General features: G+C 37.3%; 2 protein-coding genes across 2 annotated transcripts; one reads left to right on the plus strand and one right to left on the minus strand.

The window, feature by feature from the left end:
- Positions 1 to 3,821: 3,821 nt before the first annotated feature.
- Positions 3,822 to 15,789, plus strand: RAPTOR1 (Regulatory-associated protein of TOR 1). Its single transcript, XM_086246954.1, has 23 exons — positions 3,822 to 4,436; positions 5,499 to 5,601; positions 5,797 to 5,879; positions 5,963 to 6,121; positions 6,210 to 6,326; positions 6,452 to 6,609; positions 8,499 to 8,653; positions 8,768 to 8,912; positions 8,996 to 9,074; positions 9,255 to 9,356; positions 9,874 to 9,957; positions 10,054 to 10,164; positions 10,354 to 10,707; positions 10,812 to 11,001; positions 11,244 to 11,813; positions 12,018 to 12,344; positions 12,454 to 12,577; positions 13,119 to 13,252; positions 13,352 to 13,497; positions 13,620 to 13,721; positions 13,955 to 14,040; positions 14,702 to 14,786; positions 14,912 to 15,789. Exons 1-23 carry the CDS (start codon positions 4,140 to 4,142, stop codon positions 15,248 to 15,250), a joined length of 4,050 nt encoding a protein of 1,349 aa, XP_086103080.1. The 5' UTR covers positions 3,822 to 4,139; the 3' UTR covers positions 15,251 to 15,789.
- Positions 15,790 to 17,156: 1,367 nt separating this feature from the next.
- On the minus strand, positions 17,157 to 22,148 carry LOC147281346 (ENTH/VHS/GAT family protein). Its single transcript, XM_086247715.1, has 9 exons — positions 21,737 to 22,148; positions 21,023 to 21,101; positions 20,801 to 20,899; positions 19,954 to 20,067; positions 19,493 to 19,656; positions 19,276 to 19,357; positions 19,115 to 19,200; positions 18,539 to 18,835; positions 17,157 to 18,327 (listed from the first exon to the last, which is right to left on the minus strand). The coding sequence occupies exons 1-9, from the start codon at positions 21,874 to 21,876 to the stop codon at positions 17,430 to 17,432; spliced, it is 1,959 nt and encodes a 652-aa protein (XP_086103841.1). The 5' UTR covers positions 21,877 to 22,148; the 3' UTR covers positions 17,157 to 17,429.
- Between the last annotated feature and the right edge of the window lie 480 nt (positions 22,149 to 22,628).

The following is a 22,628-nucleotide window of genomic DNA, read 5'->3' on the forward strand; positions in this document are numbered from 1 at the left end:
TGGACCTTCCCAATTTTGCAAAGCTTGGAAATTAAGAGCATTGCATCTTTATAGCTCACTCAAGCTCACTGATGGTGACTGGTTAATTGGCTTGCCCGGTGCAAGTGTGCAACTCCTCTTTACCCATATATCGATTTGTATCATATCAATGTCCCTAAAACTCTATCCCTGCCTGCTTAGGTTTATCATTTATGGGTCTGTCCCATTCAATCATTCAAACCAAATTACATAGGTTACTGTCAATTCCCACAAAGTCAAATAGTTTAATATATTATACAATTTATACCATTATACTATCAGTTTAAAAAATTTATCATATAAACACAGTATAATATGCAAATACATGTTTTATTTTTGAATCTTAAGGAACTCACTTTTTTACTGCTTGGATATAAATTATACACCATCATATGTGTGTGTTCGTACTACATTAGACATTGTACCATAGATTAACTCCTCAAATGAACAGTAAGACAACAAAAATATATCATACTTTTTTCTAGTAATAGTGTTAAGAGAAATCTCACATTGAAAATATGAGTGTCTTGCTAGTAGCTTATAAGAGTTTGGGCTACTCCTCTTATTGTTAATTAGTTTTGAAATAGATGCTTAGATTTTTTCATGGTATTAGAACAGGTTATCCACATGATGCGTCTAACGGTTACACGTGCTTCTACATCACTCAATATAAATTGTTCACGTGTTAGGCTTAAATGACGTCACACGTGCAGGGGCGTGTTAAGAGAAATCTCACATTAGAGCCTTGTTAGTGACTTATAAGAGTTTGAACTACTCCTTTTATTGGCCATTAATTTTGAAATTGATGCTTAGATTTCTTCGAATAGAACATTAATTTCCAATACCTGCACTGATATTATGCAATCTAGATTAGACTTTTTTAAAATAATCTAGGAGTACATTTGAAAAGTAACTCGGGTAGCTTTAAAGCTTTAACCTCTGCTTTCTTCGTCCTAATATTCTTGTAGCGAAAAGACTCCACTACCCTTTCCTTTTCAATGCACGTTTATGGCAACAAGTACACACTATTCCTTCTGACATTTTTCAAGATTGAAATCCTGTGAATGTGATCAACGATTCTTAATCAAAACAAAACCATGGTTGTCATTAATTATATGATTGTCGTGTTTTGCATCTGTTTTTGGCATCTGAACTCACCTCTGAACCCAGAGGTGGACACTGGATGAGACAGCAACCAACACCTGGACGGCCTGCTTATTGCTTAGGCATGCGCAAAAGCATATACATTATCTTATTTTGATTGGAGGCTTATTTTAATTTTCAAATAATCAAGTGCTTAATCATTCAGCTTAACTTTGTATGCGCAATTGATTGAGACACAATGAGGTCAGTACAAATGCGTCACGGCATATTCTTTTTACGTCAGTCCTTTGAAGCATATCTTCAACGTAGATATTAAGCTCAAGTTTATCACCATTAGCCTTTTATTATTATTAATTTTTGGGTGGCGCAGTTTATGTTCATCCTGTTATTTGGTGGTTAAATTTAAGAGTCGTCTACTTTTTTTTTTTTTTTCCTGTTGTATTTGTTTTTAAAATGACGTCGTTTAAATTTGGGTTAAATTCGTCATGATTTAAGATTTATATTAGATTGATGATTAAATTGACATAAATGCAACATTAATGGAAGTGCTTGTTTTTGGCTGCTTTCAAATAATCAAAAGCATTGTGTGGTAGTGTTTGGAAAACACTTTTAATGCTTCATAAAAACGGACTTGTATGCAAGAATATGTTGTCAAATCACAAAAAATAACTTTTAAAACAACTTATAAATAGGAATATACTGTAAAATGTCATGAGAATTTATTACGTGTTGTGTATAATTTTTGGTGTTGGTGGTGTTAAGTTTGGAATTATGTATTTGACTTTATGGAAAGACAAGCAAACATGTCTTTGTCTTGCCGATCAAATAATCAGAGTGGGAGGGAAGGTTCCCATGAGGGCTTACGTTGTAGACTTGTGGCATAGACCAATGTGCATGGCTACATAAATAAAGATGCTGGGACACACACACCCATAAGTATAATTCTGCTTTAAATGTAAGCATCTTCCGTAATAGCTCCACAAACTCGTGCACAATGCACAACTTCTAGAAAACAAATAAAAATAAAAATAATAATAAACTTAAATTGTAAATTTTTAATAAGTTTGCAGATTTTCTATAATGATTTTGGATTTAACGTTCTTAGAACAAATATAATAGAAACACACACAAAATGAAGATCATATTTCTCTCCTTAGCCTAAGGGTTTAGCATGATATATAAGGGCTGACCTTGAGAGTAAGCGAAGGAAGCAACCACCTTTGGTCCTAAAAATATCGAGGTTGCAAAATTTTATAGACCCCAAATTTAGTATTATGATTTTTGTGTGCGTTTATTAAAAGACAAAAAATTAAAATGACGTCAATATATACGAAGTGTTAAGGGTTCCATTTTTATGATTCACTTTGTAATGTAGATCAAATGACAAACAAGTTCATGCAACAACTTGAACACCATAAGGCCAAGAAGCGAAACTAGTTTTAGCATCAGTCCGGCCCATGTCAGAATTGGGCTTATGTTATATCGATTCGAAGGGAATGAGGAGACGAATTCAAACGGTGGTGATGACCAATGGCCTATTTTTTTCTTTATTTTTAAATTTCGAACTCTTAGGGTCGTGAAGATATTTAAACAATCTTATGGACTATTTGTGTATTATTATTATCAATTTTATTCAAAAAGCTTGAGATTGCTCTAGTGGACTCAACATCTATCTTATACAGTTAACACTAGTTTTCCTTAATTTTTATTTACTTGTGTGTTATACTACATTACCTTAAGTTCTTGCAATCTCAAAGCCGACCCTAAGCATAATTTGACCGTTACTCTTAAACCATTAAAATGGAATTAGATGATAGTTATGCTTATGTATTTGTTAAGTTTGGTTGTGTTCATGTTTTGTATGTACATTGTGAAAGAACTTGGTTGCAAATAATTTAGTAAATTGTAGTCATAACTTGAAGTCCGATTGTATTTGTTTCAATTATGTTGTATTAGGTTTGGTTTTTTTTAGACCAGTAACATGTGTACATTGTACCTTGTTGGTTTTTTTTTTGTTTGAGGCTTATGCCCCCTATTTTTACAAATAAATAAAAGATTTTCCTTTTTTTTTTTTTTTTTTTTTAATAATGGGATTTGAAGATTCCAATTTAAAAAGTCTCACTCACCTCATTCATCCATCCATGTCACTTCAAGTCTTCAACTAAAAACTAATGGGTAAAATATTTCTAACTTTCACATTAAAGTCATTGATTATATGGAATTTTTGAATAAAGGACTGCATATTAAAGTGGTCTATGAAAATTCAAGGCTCTCATGTATTGTAAGTATGGCAGCTACTCAAAATGGAGGGGTCTCCAGTCCCTTCCTATGAAAACAGTACCAAGTCTCCAACCCCTCCCCACCCCCCAATAAGGAAATTACCAAGGATAGGTAAATGAGAAAATCTAGTAGTTTTCTTGTTGTGTGTGCATTACTCATAAAGGTAAAATTGTAAAAATAAAAACGGTGAAAAGAAAAAAACATGGTTAAAAATAGAAAAGTAGACGACCCGGACCCGGACCCGGATCCGAAACAAGGTTTGGAGGGGAGAAAATCGGAATAAAAATGTTTCAGGAACAAGCACACACTCGACAGTCGACACACACACTCTCTCTCCCATTTCGCTATCGAAGAAACAAATCCATATTTTTCTTGCCGACCTTTTTTTTTTTTTTTTTTTTTTCTCGCTGTGCCGCCACTGTTTTATGCGCCTCCATCGTCTTCTTCCTCACCTAGGGTTTCTAGGGTTTTCCGGCCCCTTTCTCGGCTTTTCCACGGCTCTCCGAGCTGGATTCTCTCTCTTTCCTCAGGCGAATCTCCATGCGCCGCTGGTTCAGCGGCTTTGTTGATTAGTCTTCCCACCACACTCTCTGTATCGCACTCCTTCCGCTCACCTGCTTTCTCGATCCCAATAAAAGCCAGGGCTTCTCTGCTTCCATTGCTTTCTGGCATGGTTTTTGAATTAGGGCAAAGGCCGATTGTTCGTTTGATTGTGTTCTGAGGGGTTTTCGATTTGAATGGCATTGGGGGATTTGATGGCCTCCCGGTTTTCGCAATCCTCGGTGGTCGTGGTCTCGAACCACTTGGACGAGTGCGCTTCCAGCCACGACGACGGCGATTTGAGCTCGCAGAGAAGGGAATCAGAAACTGCCAGTAGTAGTTATGGAAATGCCACGGCTAACACCGCTACAAGCATGGCCTACTTGCCCCAAACCATTGTATTGTGTGAACTTCGGCACGACGCGTTCGAGGCTCGCGTGCCCACCGGCCCTTCTGATAGTGGGTTGGTCTCTAAATGGCGGCCTAAAGACAGAGTAAGCTCCTGTTTGCAGTACATGCCCTTCATTTTACGAATAATTGTTAATTATACAATCATTGACCTGCAATTCCTTTTTTTAATTCTAGCTGTTAGCTATTTTGGTGGTAAATGGTGACTCGTTATTCACTTCAATATGTTAGTAGCTTACTTCTTTCAGAAATATGAAAGCCGTAGGTAAAACCCATTAGTCCAAATTCAGAATGATATGAAAGATGGATAAAGTTTGTATCTTTTTCTTATCAATTGTCTAGACTCTAGAGAGTGTAAAAGTTAAGTAATTGGTATACAAGTTCTTCACTTTCTATTATTGAGACCAAGGGAGGACGCAAGTGCTGATAATATTAGGGATTTCCACAGTATCATTGCTTGAACCATTTGACATTCTTAAGACTTTAACTTATGGAGGATAGATCCGAGGGAGTTGGTCAAAATTATGATACCAGTGATCATTAGGTGGTTAGGGGTAGTAATGGAGATACGTCACAAAGAATGCCTAGGCTTATATCACCTACGTGCCCAACGTTGCAATTGGCAATATGTTCCAATGAGATTTGGCTTGATGAATGATGGTCCCTTCATCGACGGCTTTTCTATATGTTGGTTAAAAGAAAAGGGCAATTGTTATGAAGGAATGAGTATGCTTCCTCCAGAAAAGATAGCTTTTAGAATGCACAAGTATCCCGGAAAAATTGAAAAGCTTGGGGAAATTTACTAGGTGTTAGGGTCCCATGGTGGAAGTGGGAAGTCGCAATGCCTCTGCTGTCCTCACATCATTTATGGAAATTATTTCTTTATCTGGAACTGAAAATTTAGTTTTTTCTGCGTTTATGTTATGAACTTTCATCCCTACTCTTCAATGAGTGACATTGAAGCAATTAATATATTAAACTGTTTTCTTACAATATGTAATTATCCTTTTATGGGATGAGTATAAAATAATTTCTTATTTGATAAATTTAATTTAGTTTCTTGTTTTAGTCATCTGATTGAAGATGCTCACTATATTGTACTCATCATGTATATGACTGCTTTGGTTTAACTTTCAATTTCTGTGCAGATGAAGACGGGATGTGTTGCTCTAGTATTATGTTTAAACATTAGCGTTGATCCTCCTGATGTAATTAAAATCTCCCCCTGTGCTAGGATGGAGTGCTGGATAGGTGCTTTTACACTACTGATTCTTACTATTGCTTTACCTTTTTGGTTGTGCATTGGTTATTAACGTATTTCTTTTTCCTTTTGGATTGGTTTATTAAGTTTCTTTTCCCTTTCTGATGTTCTATATTTTTTCCTTGTCAAATTTATCATTTATATCAGTAGAACTATATTCACCTTTTCTTCCCCTTTATCTTCAGATCCATTTTCTATGGCTCCACAAAAAGCTCTTGAAACAATTGGGAAAAACTTGAGCCTACAGTATGAAAGGTGGCAGCCAAGGGTGAGAATGGTTTTCTCCATTACATTCTGTTATTTTTATTGTTTTAAATTGAATTTTAATTTAGGCTGACAATATATGCCCAGGCTCGCTACAAGGTTCAGCTTGATCCTACTGTAGAGGAAGTGAAGAAACTTTGTAATACATGCCGCAGATATGCCAAGTCTGAAAGAGTTCTTTTCCATTATAATGGACATGGTGTGCCAAAGCCAACTGCTAATGGTGAAATTTGGCTCTTTAATAAGGTTTTTACTAATTTGAAGCCTGCTGTGCTGTTCTGTTGCTATCTTTAAATAAATGTCCTTCAGTTCTCACTTATTTTTTTTGGTGCAGAGTTATACACAGTATATCCCCTTGCCAATTAGCGACCTTGATTCCTGGCTGAAGACACCTTCAATATATGTGTTTGACTGTTCTGCTGCTGGGATGATTGTAAATTCTTTCATTGAGGTATCCGACAATGTATTATGAATGTTTTATTAAATTGAAGTATTAGGTTTCTATGACTTCTGAATTGATATTGTTTATTCTATAGTCTAGACTTTAATGTAATTTTTGGAATTTTTTTGGGTTAGCTTCATGACTGGGGTGGTGCTAGCTCCTCTGGATCTACAAGAGATTGTATCCTGCTTGCGGCTTGTGAAGCACATGAGACTCTTCCACAGAGTGCTGAATTTCCTGCTGATGTGTTTACTTCTTGCCTCACAACGCCCATCAAGATGGCATTAAGATGGTGAAACTTGTCTCCATGTTTGTTAGAGATTTTGAGTATCAGTCTAAGCTTTATCTTACTATTAGAAGTCATAGGTCATCCACCAGTCTTTTGCACAATTCCTACTACGGCCATTAATTATCATATCTCATGATTTCACTATTTGTTTATTTCCTAATTATGTTCTCGCATATGCTATATCATTCTACTTTTTGCTTGATTATTTTTGAGCAGACTGTCATCATATATTTGTCATGCACTTATTTGGTGTTTATCTATTACTGCTTTTTTGTTCCAAGTTCTACTTCTTCTTCTTCTTCTTCTTCTTCTTTCCAACCCTCTTGTCTCTCGACACTTCTATTTGGATGTTCAGTTAGCAAATTAGTTAATGAAGTAGTTTATTTCTCAAATTGTCATGTAGGAAAAACGAAAAATGCTTGGATACTTTGTATAAACTGTTTTATGATTTGTGCTTGGTGCGTAACCTTGGTGATGGATGGGACATCTCTTACTCTCACCTAGTCTATTTGAAGGCCATCTGGTCTTATATATGTTTCATTATGTCCTATGTAGGACAATTCTTGACATGACTTCCATTATTTGATGTGTAAAGGTAAAGCTGTGACCATGGTCACATGTCAGTCTGTGTTGTAATGTGTGGGTCAGCTTGTTTAAAACATTGTTGCACTATGCACACACTTCTATATGCTAGATCTGCAACAAATCTAGTTTACTCCATTATTTGCTTTGCTGTATGTTAGAGTTGTGTTTACCTTAATGTATGTCCTCTAATAATAGTTCTATAGCCTTCTATCGAGTCCCATGTATTCCAAAGAATCTTCCATATTTCCAATAACTTGTCAAATACACTTTGGAAGTGTACCATATTCTACAACCTGTGCTTGCCCGTCGTTTGTTGCTTGGACATGTGTATGGCTAATTTATTTTACTTGAAGCCTAGTAATGGTCAATTTCTTTTTCTTGACTTCATGTTTCATGTTTGGGACCCGGTGAGGATCCTAATGGTCAACCTTCTCTACTTCCGGCTTCCCTGTGGATTGACTGAGTTCATAATATTTCACTGTTCAGGATTGTTTGACAATTATGTCCTTGAGTTCATTGTTGATCAAATTTTTTATTGGCATCTTTTCACTTCACATTCACTTTGTGAACCACCCCTTCAATTTTCTTCATGAAAGATGAAAGCATTCTTAAGCCTCTTTGACATTTATGTATCGTTATATGGGACATGTCCAGTTATATGCAAGAACATTGCATCCATGTCAGTTTGATTTATTGGAAGTAATACGGTTCATCTGCTGGTTACAGAAAAAGATACAATTACATGATCTTCTAGTTAAGTAATTGTCTCCTTGCATTGTTGGTGCATATAAACAGATTCACCCGTAGTTTCCAGAAGTTGCTGGGTTGGGTTATACGGATGATATGAAAATTGTGAACTGTAAGTTTACATGTGTAAACATTTTCCACTTAGTTTATCTTAAGCTTTTGTGTCTTATGGAGTTAGCTTATTAGCTCAATATCAGTTTCTGATCTGGGATGTGAGCTGAAGTTAAGCATGTATTTGTTTTTTCTATTTGGTTTTTGTTAGGTAGTTTTACAATTCAGCCTGATTGATTGGCCAAGTGTACTGCAATTAAATACTCCCTTGCATTAATTTATGCATTTTGCTGACCCTATTGTGGTGTGTGTAAGATTTCCATTCTGTTTTCAGCTAATGCTTTGGACTGTTGCTGGATTCTTCTTTGTACTCCTTGAGCTTTATACATTGGCTGTTTTTCAATTAGAAACTTTGCCTGTTTTGACCTTACAACCTCCTTTCTATGATTTGATAAAATACATGTTTTAACATGGCTTACTGATTCTTTGACTGTTATGTATTCTCTCAGGTTCTGCACAAGATCATTACTTCATGAGACTCTTGATTATTCACTAATAGATAAAATCCCTGGCCGCCAAAACGACCGGAAAACCCTCTTGGGCGAACTGAATTGGATTTTTACTGCCGTCACTGATACGATTGCATGGAATGTTCTTCCTCATGGTAATTTTTTTAATTATGGATTTACTCTACCATAATCTAATTTCTTTGAACTGGCTTTACATCTATGGCTCCTTTCTGTGGTACATCTATCCAATACTCAATGTTGTGTTGCAGATCTTTTCCAGAGACTGTTCAGACAAGATTTGTTAGTTGCCAGTCTGTTTCGAAATTTTTTACTCGCTGAGAGAATTATGCGATCTGCAAATTGCTCTCCAATCTCTCACCCAATGTTGCCTCCAACCCATCAGCATCACATGTGGTACTAAAGGAGATAACTCTTAAGTTATGCTTTATGTGTTAATTTAAATCAATTGTCACTCTTTTGCTTATTGCACTCTGCAGGGATGCATGGGACATGGCTGCTGAGATATGCCTCTCTCAGCTTCCATTATTGGTTGAGGATCCAAATGCTGAGTTCCAGGTGTGCTTCTTGGTTCCATGTTATGCACGTTTCATATGCTTTGTTGCATTTTTAATGTAATATAGTTTGGGTCATGTAACAACAGCATTATGCAGAATGATATATTGTATGAGTTTCTATTTTGTATTTGCATGATATGCCTTCATATTGACTGAGTTTCATGTTTTTGTTATGTTCCAGCCAAGTCCATTTTTCACTGAGCAGTTGACTGCTTTTGAGGTATGGCTTGACCATGGGTCTGAACACAAGAAACCACCAGAGCAGTTGCCTATTGTTCTTCAGGTGTGGTGCTACCCTTGTCACTTTTTAGTTTTGGGTTGACTAAAAGCTTTCTGGGATGTAGGACCTTTATGTGCATTTTTTTTTTTGAAAAAAATCAAGTCTTAGTTTTGGCTGTTAAGATCGGTTGAAAATGGTCATTATTTGTTATTATGCAGTTGCCTAGTTGGTATCAACAACTCGGTATCCTATGTGAGGAATTTGTTATAATTTGGGTCTAGTTATGTGTATTTGTTAATAGTATATGATTCATTAACTGTGAATTAACTGGTTAAAATGACATGGTAGTCCCAGGTAGTATTGGTTGAGGTTATTTTTCAATGAAGATGATTGCAGAGTAGGGTCTTCTAGCATGGCCATTAACTTGTGGTGCAATTTGACTAGAAGGGCACTTCTACTTTTCTCTTATATGTTGATTGTGTAATGTTGTTAATGGTCCTGTATGTATTATATTAAGTTCATTCTTTGCCTGAGTTGTCTATTCTTCATATAACCAGTCACAATTCCATCTATGTTTTAGGTCTTGCTTAGTCAATGCCATCGGTTTCGAGCTCTGGTTCTTCTTGGAAGATTCCTTGATATGGGGCCCTGGGCTGTAGATCTGGTATGTTTTGTGGGTTTGCCGTTCCATTTTGTTTTCTCTTTGCTGGTTGATGGTGATATTTTGATTTTCTTTTTGAATCGCATCTCTGTTTTGTAGGCCTTGTCTGTAGGAATATTTCCATATGTTCTGAAGTTGTTGCAAACAATGACACCTGAACTACGGCAAATTCTTGTATTTATTTGGACCAAAATTCTTGCACTTGATAAGGTATATCTAGATTTCTTCAGTACATTTGTTGTCCAGAGATTTTGAATTCTTAATTATGGTTACATGTTCATCAGAATTTGCAACATACTGACTTTACCTCTCGGAACTACCTTTCATGTGCTATATACCCGCCTCTTTCAGTTTCAGTTTTTACAACAGTAGTAATTGTGTTCTGTTTCGTGGAATCAGTCATGTCAGGTTGATCTAGTGAAGGATGGGGGCCATACATATTTCATTAGGTTTCTTGATAGCATGGAAGCATATCCAGAACAGCGTGCAATGGCTGCTTTTGTTTTGGCCGTAATTGTTGATGGGCATAGACGTGGCCAGGAAGCTTGTATTGAAGCAGGTTTGATCCATGTTTGCTTGAAGCACCTTCAGGGTCCAACTCCAAATGATACACAAACTGAACCCCTATTTCTTCAGTGGCTTTGCCTCTGTCTGGGAAAGCTATGGGAGGATTTCACAGAGGCCCAAATATTTGGTTTGCAGGCAGATGCCCCTGCAATATGTGCTCCTCTGCTGGCTGAGCCCCAACCAGAGGTTTACATTTTTACTGTGTAGAATATCCCTGTTTATTAACACGGCAGTTTTTGGGTTCTGCATCTATATTCTGTAACTTATTCATTGAGGTCATTCTATTTCAGGTTAGAGCTTCTGCTGTTTTCGCATTGGGTACCCTGCTTGATGTGGGGTCGGGCTCATGTAGGGATGGTGTTGGAGGAGATGAGGAATATGATGATGATGAAAAGATTAGGGCCGAAATTAGTATTGTTAGAAGCCTATTAAGTGTTGTTTCAGATGGAAGCCCTCTGGTTCGGGCTGAAGTTGCTGTTGGTATGTGATTAGTCATCTGATATTTATATTCATATGATTGGATTGTTTATTGCTTATGGGTAATATTATGCGTCATATTACTAGTCACTAGAATGTACCCAGTGTTCTTTACTTGCCATCATTTCCCCTTCTGATTCTAATAAGCAGCAGGATTTGTTTTTGGGGCCCTGAACTTTAATTAGTAATGAAGAGATATCTAGTAGGAATTATAGTTGAGTATGGTTTCCTCTTCATCTTGACAGCTCTGGGACGCTTTGCATTTGGACACAACAAGCACCTCAAGTCAATTGCTGCTGCATATTGGAAGCCACAGTCTAACTCTCTTTTGAATTCCTTGCCCTCTTTGGCTCATATTAAAGGTACTGTTTCATCTCAAATTGGTCCACTTTTGAGAGTGGGCAATGACAACTCATTGGTTGTTCGAGATGGAAGAGTCTCCACCAGCAGCCCTCTGGCGAGTTCTGGAATTATGCATGGATCTCCATTGTCTGATGATTCATCTCAACATTCTGATTCTGGAATATTGAATGATGGTGTGAGCAATGGTGTTGTCAACCATTTGTCACCAAAACCCCTGGACAATGCAATGTATTCTCAGTGTGTATTGGCTATGTGTACCTTAGCAAAGGATCCATCTCCACGCATTGCGAGTCTTGGTCGGAGGGTATTGTCCATTATAGGGATTGAACAAGTAGTGGCAAAACCTAGGTCCACTGGTAGCAGTGTTCGACCTGGTGAATCCTTAACAGCATCTCCAAGTCCAAGTCTTGCTGGATTGGCTCGATCGTCTTCATGGTTTGATATGAATGGAGGTAACGATATTCTGGCGAAAACAATATGGGGAAATTACTTTTCTTACAGTTTGGTATCATTCTTTGACCTTTTTTTTTTTTTTTTCATGACTCTGTCCAACCTTATATATATTTGATATTCTGGTGCATGCTATTGTTGGTGTCTGTTTAATCTATTTATGCACTTCCTGTCTTAGTTCTTTAGTTATGCACTGTTATTGACAGGTCATTTGCCTTTAACATTCCGAACTCCTCCTGTCAGCCCTCCTCGGCCAAATTACTTTACTGGAATGCGGAGAGTTTGCTCTTTAGAGTTCAGGCCTCATCTAATGAGTCCAGATTCTGGACTAGCTAATCCGCTTTTAGGTTCTGGGGGAACTTCTGGCACTTCAGAACGCAGTTTTCTTCCACAATCAACAATCTACAATTGGAGTTGCGGGCACTTTTCCAAGCCACTTCTTATTGTGGCAGATGACAGTAAAGAAATATTAACTAGAAGAGAGGAGAGAGAAAAATTTGCCTTGGAGCACATAGCAAAATGCCAGCACTCATGTTGGTTTTCGTCTTTAATTCTTCTTTTGATTTTTCATCTATTATTTTTGTTAAATACTCTGTGTTAGTTTCTTGTTATGAAATTATGTATGTTCCGTGTTCTTGTCAGCTGTTAGCAAGCTTAATAATCAAATTGCCAGCTGGGACACGAAATTTGAAACGGGTACGAAAACGATCTTGCTGGAACCATTCTCTCCTATTGTGATTGCGGCAGATGAGAATGAACGAATCAGGTGTGGGTTCTCACTTATTCAAATTTCCGCTTCAGTAGCTTTAATGTGTACATGTGATATCAGAATTAGTTTTGTCAGGTAGCATGCTTTGATGCTTTTGAAATAATAAGGCTTGTATCTATAAAATTTCATTCTATTATATCTCTTGTTTCTTCATGATACAGTATCAGAAAACTTCAGATAGGACTGTGCTGAAATAGTTATCAACTTATGATGACCCTTGTTATTCGAAAAATTGTGCATTTTGGTCTCTAGTGTGATGGATGTCATTTGGCTGTTCCCTTGACCTTATGTTTGCACAGGTGGAAGATTGCTACCTTGTTTGAAAAAAGAAATGCCGTATTATTCATTCTTTCTTTGTCAAACCTTTAGGTTATATTTGGGTTTTAGGCTAACTGTTGCTTGAATATTGATTCATGTATGCGTGAATTTAGTTACTGTTGCTTAATTTGAAAAGCTTTTTTGCTAGAATATATTATTTGCCCTTAATCCGCTACCAATCTGCTGACGTATTGACCATTTGGTGTTTGTTCTTTTATAGGGTATGGAACTACCAAGAGGCTAAGGAGGCTACCCTTCTCAACAGCTTTGATAATCATGATTTCCCTGACAAAGGAATCTCCAAGCTCTGCCTTGTGAATGAACTTGATGACAGCTTGCTTCTTGCTGCTTCAAGTAATATTCTATGCTAAGAAAGATTAATTTCTTGGTCAGGAAGGGCTATTATTGAATGGTTCTAAATAACTTGCACCTTTTCTGCTGTCATATGATTAGGTGATGGAAACATCCGGATTTGGAAAGATTATACTTTGAAGGGTAAACAAAAGCTTGTTACTGCATTTTCTTCAATTCAAGGTCATAAACCTGGCGTGCGAAGTTTGAATGCTGTTGTGGATTGGCAACAGCAATCTGGATATCTGGTACTTGCTTTCTTTAAGATGTAATGCATGAGGACTGTAGGACAAGTTTTAATTTGTTTTCTTAATTCTTTTTCTTTCTTGTAAATAATGTTTCTATTACTTCTCCATTGTTACATTGCTAGTATGCTTCTGGTGAGCTATCATCCATTATGCTTTGGGATCTGGATAAAGAGCAGCTCGTTAATTCTATTCCTTCTTCATCAGATTGTAGCATCTCAGCATTGGTGAGTTTCACCTCCTCATCTTACGTTTTATTAACTATTTTACAGCTGTAGCTGCACCACTTAGATCACTTGCTTATGAAGTCAATTTGGCTAAAAAATTATGTTATATGTAACTGGTAACTAATACTTTAAATAATTTGGAACCTTTTTGAAGTTGTGATTTTGTTAGATATGTAATATGTTTGATGTAGAAAATGAATGTAATAATGATGCATCCTGCATTATCTATGTAGTCTGCATCTCAAGTTCATGGGGGTCAACTTGCAGCTGGTTTTTTAGACGGTTCTGTCAGACTCTATGATGTGCGAACGCCTGAAATGTAAGCACTTGAAATCTTTTTCTGCCTGATTCTAGTATAACTCATGGAATTCTGCCTGAGTTAGTGCTGCTATTGTTTAAATTATGACTGCTTGTATTATTTTTGAAAATTGCAACTATTAGAAAAGGATGAATTACAAATATGTACATTCACACGTGGATGCACAAATTCGTTATATTTGTGTGTAGTTCAGCCTGTTTCTGTCAACATTTACTTTTGCATCAATAGACAATATGGGCCAAAGTATGTCGAGCTTTTTCATGTTGGGTGTTGAGATATACTGTTCGGTACTTTTTTTTTTTTTTTAAATCTCTATTTGCTAGCTACACAGATGATTATATATCATATTGTTTAAAATTACTTCTTAAGATATCTTTCTGCAAGCTTACTGTGGTCTACATTTATTATCAGACTCAATTTAATAAAAACATAATTATGCATTATAGAAGCTGATCTATATATGGATGGATTTATGTTTGGGAGTTGGGACTGAGGGAGTCCAATAAATATCACTAAGCATTTGCTTCTAAATACTTAAAACATAATAATGTATTGCAGGGTTTGAGCTTAGCTCTGCATTATCCTTTTTTGTTTTAGTTTGATATTGATTATATGCCTAAGCTTTCAGCTGCTTTACTTCTTGTGCCTTTGTAATTCTTAGGCTTGTCTGTGCAACCCGGCCACACACTCAGAGGGTAGAAAAAGTTGTGGGGATTGGCTTTCAACCTGGGCTTGATCCTGCTAAGGTAAGTGGAGGCACTTGTTTGACATTGGCCTTTATCTCTAGATCATCCGCTGGCTCTTGCAGCTTTTAATTTTACATCTATTCAAGTGAAAGTGAAGCTTACATGACATTCTTCCCTTCATCCAGATTGTAAGTGCATCTCAGGCTGGTGATATTCAGTTCCTTGATATCAGAAATGATAGGGAAGCTTACCTCACAATCGAAGCTCACAGAGGTTCGCTTACAGCTTTAGCTGTTCATAGACATGCCCCGATCATTGCCAGTGGCTCAGCTAAACAGCTGATAAAAGTCTTTAGTTTGGAGGGGGAACAATTAGGCACCATAAGATACTACCCTTCCTTTATGGCCCAAAAGATTGGTCCTGTTAGTTGCCTTGCGTTCCATCCCTATGAAGTGCTGCTTGCTGCTGGTGCTGCAGATGCTTGCGCATCGATCTATGCCGATGACAACTCTCAAGCTAGATGAAAATGCTAATTTAACCTGATTGGTTTGATAAGGCTTTCCCTCATATTGGAAGGCAGTGCAAGCGGATGGAACTTCAATTGCAATCATGCAGTTGCAGATCACTCGGTGCATCTGGACCATTCATTGTGTGATACATTCCACTGCCCCGATTCTCTTTGCTGTTGATGGGTCTGGAAGTATTGGTAGGGGTGCTCTCTACCGATAGTGTATGCTATTATATTCATTAGCCTCCAGTGTAGAGGGTCACACTTGTCGGGAAGAAATTCCTGCATATTTGTTGGGGGCTCTGGAAAATAATCTGTTATATAGGTAAATGCATGTAAATATCCTTTCCCTTTTTTTCTTTTATAGTATCCCTCATTTTGGTGTGTTTCTTTTTTTAGTTCCATCCCTTTGTTCAATTTGTAAAAGCAACACACTTTAATGATCATAATCTTAGCGTTGCATATAGATGGTGATGTGGGTAACTTGCCCAGTTTGTATTTTGTTGAAATTGTGAATCACTTTGCCCTTTGAATTAACCATTATTTAACTTGTAATTAATTGATCCAGGTTGTTTTACCTAGTGTCTTATCTAATCTTTTCTCCCTTGCCTTTTCTTCCGTGTTTGTCATCTATGGTTCTATAACATCAATTTTAAAGACCCTCGGATCATAAGAGATTAGGGCAACCAATGTATTAAGACTTAGAGTTTGTTTTACACAAATTAAAAACCCTAACGTACGATGAAAAATGCTACAATGTCTTGTAGGCAATGATTCTGAAGAAAAGCTACACACAGGATTGTTGATAATTTGATGCTCAATGACAACTGCAAAGCTAAATGACAGTGCCTGCAATCTGGCTATGACTTGATTCACGCTACAAATTGTACGAAGTAGGAACTCTTTGGACAATCCAACATCTTCTCATTAGGTGGATCCACAGGCCTAGGCTTGGTAAATGGTTTGGGATTGTGGGTTGAAAGTCGTGCCAAAAATTGGCCATCCTATGTCTGATTCTAAGCAAAGCTGGTCCTCTTTGCTTGCTGGTTTGGAAATTCCCTTTTTGGGCCTTTCTATGAATAAATGTAAATCCATGTGAAAACAGAGGTATATTAGAATACCTCATCATTTACGATAATGCTTCGAGACTTTTTTTAACTTTTTTTAACTGACTATTTTTAATCGATTATTAGCTAATGTATGGTTAATTAAGAAGTATTTTTAATGATGAATACTTTGAGACTTTTCTAACCGACTATTTTTAATTGATTATATGAAGTGTTAGCTGATGTATGATCAATTAAAAAATATTTAGTTGACCGAATGACCATACATCAACTGATACCTTATATAATCAGCTAAATATGATCAGTTAAAAATGTTACAGTAACATTATCCTTTAGTATTTCGTCTCCCCGATCTACAGCTCAGTTCCCAAGACCCAGGAGCTTGTGAGTTGTGACTAGGAACTAGTGGTGCAAGAACTTAATCACAGTCGGTGTCAGCTTTGGATATACATACACCTTTATACCATTTAGACCAAATAGACTTGGACCATTTGGAATGGTCCTATCCCTTTGTTCAATTTGAAAAAGCAACACACTTTAATGATCATAATCGTACTGTTGCATATAGATGGTGACGTGGGTAATCATCTCTTGAAAATTTGTGGGATTCTAGAGTGATCATATTTATTGTAATTTACAGTTTAAAAGCAACAAGAAATAAGGGGGTTTTGTCATATACTCATATGACGAGTTATTTAAACATATTTCTCAGCATATGTGGTGAAAAAGCTTGAGGCACTGGGACTCGATTTTAATTTCTTGCATTGAGTTACTTTTACTATTTTATTTTCCTCGAAAATTTATCCCTAAAAACTCATCCAAAATAAAAAAGTTCACTCTATCCATGAAAAATCGTAAGAGGACAACAATATTCATCATATTGATTGGAACTGTACAGCTGCAGACATTATTTTGAGGGATTAACACTTCAGATAATGAAAAACGCTACAAAGTCTAAGAGGCAATGATTCTGCTGAAAAGCTACCCATTGTTGATAATTGACGATCAATGACAACTGCAACTGCAACGCTACGAATACATCCCAAACTGGAAGAAGATGCAGATACTGATATAGAACATATATATTCACATAGCTATATCCCGGTTTGTAGTCTGTACGCCAGTATTTCACTTCCTCCCACCCACCATACCTTGGCCAGCAGTTCCAGAGAAGCCAGAAGATGTGTTGCTGTTTGCCAACTTAAACTTTCCATCTGCATTGCCAAAAACATTCAGATCTTCAAATAATCGATACGAGGGGATGAAGGGCTTTTGTCCTGCTGCAGGGGCAGGGCTCCTTGGACCAGAACTTGATGGAAAACCTCCATGGTTATCTGACCCATTGATTCCTTTTGCAGGGAAAGACTTTTGGTGCTGCAAAGGACTAGCTCCTTGCACCGGCATATAAGAAGTGGTTGTGTTGGAATGAGGAGTCAAAAACGTGTTATTGGAGGACAAATGGTTTTGATGGTTAGAATAAGCAGGGGTAGCTGCCCAAGGTGGAGCAGGATAGCCAGATGAGTATTGGGGGTGGTGAGGTTGAAATTGTGACTGGAACTGAGGCTGTGGTTGAGGTTGTAATTGTGGCCGGAATTGAGGTTGTTGGAGTTGGGATTGAGGTTGTGCCCATGGAACAACATAGCTGTTGTAGGATACCAGCCCCACATTTCCAGGATAAGGTTGGGAAGGATAGGGATTCCCTTGTACACTGGGGGAAACAGGTACCTTATTCATGTTACCGTTAGATGCTAAAGGAGTCTGAGGGTTTGATGCTGGAGGATTGGGAGGGGTGTCGGAGGAGGCTCCTGTAGTTGATAAAGTGATACTCAGTAGGTCGATCATGTCCTGCTCTTTTGTAGTCTTAACTGGTGCCGGTGGATCAACCAGAGCTAATGCATTGCTTGGAACAGATGTTGAGGCTGCTGACGAAGAGGGATCTATTGTGCTGCTTGTGTTCACCAATGCCAAACCTTCATTGGTGCCATGAGATGTGCTTTGAGCAGGCATGGACCGTGGTTTGCAATGCCTGGATTCATAGAACAAGTGCAACACCAAATTGAATATATGAGCTTAAGCTAGAGAGGATGTACACCAAATTTTCATGCAAGTTATCAGTAAATCTCAAACTGGTAATTAATTACAGTGGGACCCAGGGTAATGGAACTGCATCCCTCTGAGCAAGGGCGGAAAACACTAACATAAATAGTAAAATAGAGAAAGATGGTGTTGTAAGCAACCTTCGAGCTAGCTGTGCAAATTCATCTTCCTCTTCTTCGTCTTCATCAATCTGGACCCTTGTCATGGTACCAACAGGTACAGAGGGATTAGCATTAGGTCTTGGACTAGAGTCACTTGTGCTGGAGTCTTTTACTCCAGTCTGCTTGGAACTGGATGCAAAATTTTCAGTTGGTTGGGGACTAAAATTTGTAACTTGAGTTGGCACAGGCAAACCAGAAACTATAGCATCATGTTTTGCAAGCAAACTTTGCAGACTGTCATTTAAGTCGAGACCTCGAGCAAGAAGTTCTTCATCTCTGCACATTACCAGAAAAGGTGACGCAAAATAATCACAGCTTGAGCATGTGTTGTGCACACAAATACACACATCCGCGCATGCACGCCCACACACAGAGACACATGTGCACATGCCTGCTGGCACACACAACACACACACACGCACATGCACATGCAAAAGCATAAAAGGTGTATGCTGGTTCGTGAAATGAAACATTTCAATGAGAAACGATCTTAATCATATCAAGAACAAACAAGACCACTAGGTCCTGCTAAAAAGGGGTTTGCAAGAGACTAACCCAGTTGTAGTTAGCATATGAATCAGCTTCTTCTGGTTGTCACGACACCGGTTGACAAGATCGACTATCACTTCATCTTTTACAGCCTACAAACACAAAAACAAATGGTAAACATCTTACCCACGAGTTTGAGGACAAGTTGAAAACATTATTGTTCATACCAAACGGTCACTAGGGTTCACAGCTTGCAGCATGTCACTTAAGAGCTCCATAACATCCCTCATTGACTCCAGGCTTGACAAACTATGATTAAAAAAAAAAAAAAAATCAGTCAGAAGAAACCACAGAGGATAGAAGTCTTTTGAAAGAAATCCTCAACAAGAACCGAAAAAACAGTAAGGAACCAATAAGGAATTGACAACACAGTCAAACTCTCACCTTAAATTTTCTATTTCTGCAGCCATTGTTTCATCGAGCCTTCTCGATGAATTGCTAGGCATTCCATATCCAGCATGAGCATGTCTCAGTGTTGTATGTGCAACAGGTGGTGTAAGTATCAGAGCTGCATCTAATGAATGCTTGGGAAATTCTACTCCAGAACGCTGTCATTCATACAATGCATGATTATTATACAATATTTCTTCAGATTGTCAAATACAGAAGAATTTGATGTTCTTTAATTGACTTGCCAACTATTTCCAACCTAACAGATATAACAGAAAGGGGGGGGGGGGGGGGGGGTTACATCCATAAAGACATTTCTGACATAACACAGAGGTTCTAAAAAATTGGGCACAACAATAGATATGTAGCAGATTACACTCTCTTGATTTGGTATTGACACATGGCAGGAGAGGATATTAAGAATTAAAGGCTGAACCAAATAGCTAAATGTATACCCTTAGTTCCTCATATGCCCAGTAGTACTGAGGATGTCTTCCAGAAGGCCCACCAAATGCCTCTTTCCAAGAGTCCAGCAATATCAAGATTTTTTCCCTTACCTGCATATCTGCCTGAAATTCCATGCATATATATATGTGTGTTTTAAAACGGGATGAAATTTCTTAACCAAAAAAAATACTAACAGGACTAAATAGAGATGAAATAGATCAACGAAAAGAATAGGTGAAATAGAACAACGAAAAGAATATGTCAATCACTCAGGAAAAGAAGGTTCAACAACCAACAATGCTGAATAAAGAGAAGAGACTTTGATGCAGTAAAAAAAGCATGCATAGAAAAAATGTCATAAAATCATACATTGGGACATTGCCGACACATGGGATCAATGTTTTTAAACTCACCAGAGCTAAATTTACCTAAGTCATAGAGAGGCCTTGAAAACCACTAAGAACAGGCCATTTGAGCCCTAAAAATCCACTAGTAACAGACCATTTGAGTGAGCACACACACACACAAAAACATATGCAGGGATTATATAAAATCACATCCTCAAAGAAACACTACAGATCAAAGTCTATGGTTTAAAAGAATAAACGGGTCAATAAATTCCATCTGTCTTGTTAACATAAATTCCAGAAAAAACTCTAGTGCACCATATTACTGATAGAATACATGATCTGCCATCCATAGACTCAAGTTATATATAATTCATGAAAAGAAACAATGAGCTCCATTGACAGACAGAAAATAAACTAACACCAAGCTTCAAAAATTTGAAAAACATAACCAAAATGTGTCTCTAACTCAAATACTCTACCAGACAACTACATCTTTAAGACTTACCTTCTTCTTCACAATTTTAATCATCTCCCCTAGTATATTCCTCTCTGCAATTTGAACATGGACATAATCACCACAGTTCTTCACCATTGTCTCCAAAAGCTACAGAAGTAGAAGTAGCATACAATTAACCAAAAGTAAAGAAACTTTCTGAGTTCTGACCCAAAAAAAGAAAAAAATGCATGCAGATAATTCAAATAGGAAGGTGAAGAGGATAAAAAGTACCGTCAAAGCTAGAAATTGAACTTTGGGGCTCTTATGCTGCAACCTCCTTTTTACAGCTTTTACAACATCTTTCGCCGGCCTGAGCAATTTAACACATACCCATCAATCAACAAGCACTAATTTTATCATAGCTGATGATTTAGTTTCATTTATCCAAACTAACAAGAAGAGAAGCTGAAAAACAAACTAAAACTGTGATACAACAGAATTATCACATAACATGGCTCTGACAAACAAAAAAGAAAAAAGAAAAAAAATCTTCCTATACTAAAGAAGATAGTTATAGATTGTTGAAACCGTTCTTAAGTGTGAAAAACCACTTCAATTTGTTTCCGGTCCCAAAAAGAGAAACAAAAATTGTTTAAATAAGACATCTACATATATATAGAAACTTAATTTTTTTCTTTTAAAAGGGTATCCTCTGCCATTTTAATTTCTTCCTCTGTTCCTAGAATTAATTAAGAAACCCAATTAATCAACATCCTCCTGCAATTTCCATCCAACACATAAATCCAGAAATTTCCAAAAAGTAAAGAACAATTATTATTTGTATTAAGCAAGTAGTATGAAACTGGTAATTGTTAAAAGCAAAGAAATTTCAAATCAATCAGAAACCCTAAGCTGACACAAATAGAAAAGTCAACCCAAAGAACCAATACAAAAAGAAAAAACCAAAACCAAAAAAACAAAGAGCTTTTGAAGCACATATATTACCAATGATGAGAATTGATGGAATCACAGATATCGATGTTCATAGTCCAATCAGGGCTTATCAGAAGATCGCTCGTCGCCTTGTCCACAGCTACTGATGCTGAAGAAGAAGACGACGATGATGACGACATCGCTACTATCATCTTTGCTTCTCTCTCTCTCTCTCTCTCTCTCTCTCACTTTCTGGCAGAGCAGCAACTTTCTGTTTGTTTGGCGAAAAAATCTAACGGAACCACACCTAAAAGGATAACCCACGCCTCACTTTCGCGGAAAATTCACCCGCCATGCTTTTTGTTTGGATAGGAGGAAAACTCGAAACCCTAAGAAACTTGGAAATGTTTATCTTTCTTAAAGAAAAAAGATTGAATTTTGATTCTCTCTCTGTCTCTGTCTCTCTGTCTCTCTTTCTTTTCTTGTTTAACAAAGTGTTGTGTTGATAATTTGCTTTGGCTTTCTCTCTCTCTCTCTCTTTATTTCTCGTTGTGTCCTAAGCTGTTGCCAAATTTAGTATGCTTTTCTCCGAACTAGTTCAATTTCACCAGCTCACGCGCCACGTGGATTCAACGCGCGCAGAGCTGTGGCCTTTAGCTCCTTATACGGACCACTAATCACTATACTGTATTCGTGTACGTCACCACAGAATGGCAATTTCTCTTTTGCTTTTTATTTTTGTTCTTTTTTAATTTTTGCTGATTATGTTATTATTTTAGTCACATATTTTGTTTATTTATTTTGTTAGACTGATCCCCATTCTTGAATTCCTAGTGAAAGGGGAGGACCGGTTGGGGTTGGGATGAGTGGTGACTGGTGGTGGTGATAATAAGCTTAGAAAAATCAATAATGGAATAATTGACTTTGTGGATAAGAAGACTCTATTTTAGTCTTTGTAGGGCCG

Source organism: Dryas octopetala, chromosome 6, assembly GCF_963921425.1.
Source record: "Dryas octopetala chromosome 6, drDryOcto1.1, whole genome shotgun sequence".
NCBI classification, from domain to species: Eukaryota; Viridiplantae; Streptophyta; class Magnoliopsida; order Rosales; family Rosaceae; genus Dryas; species Dryas octopetala.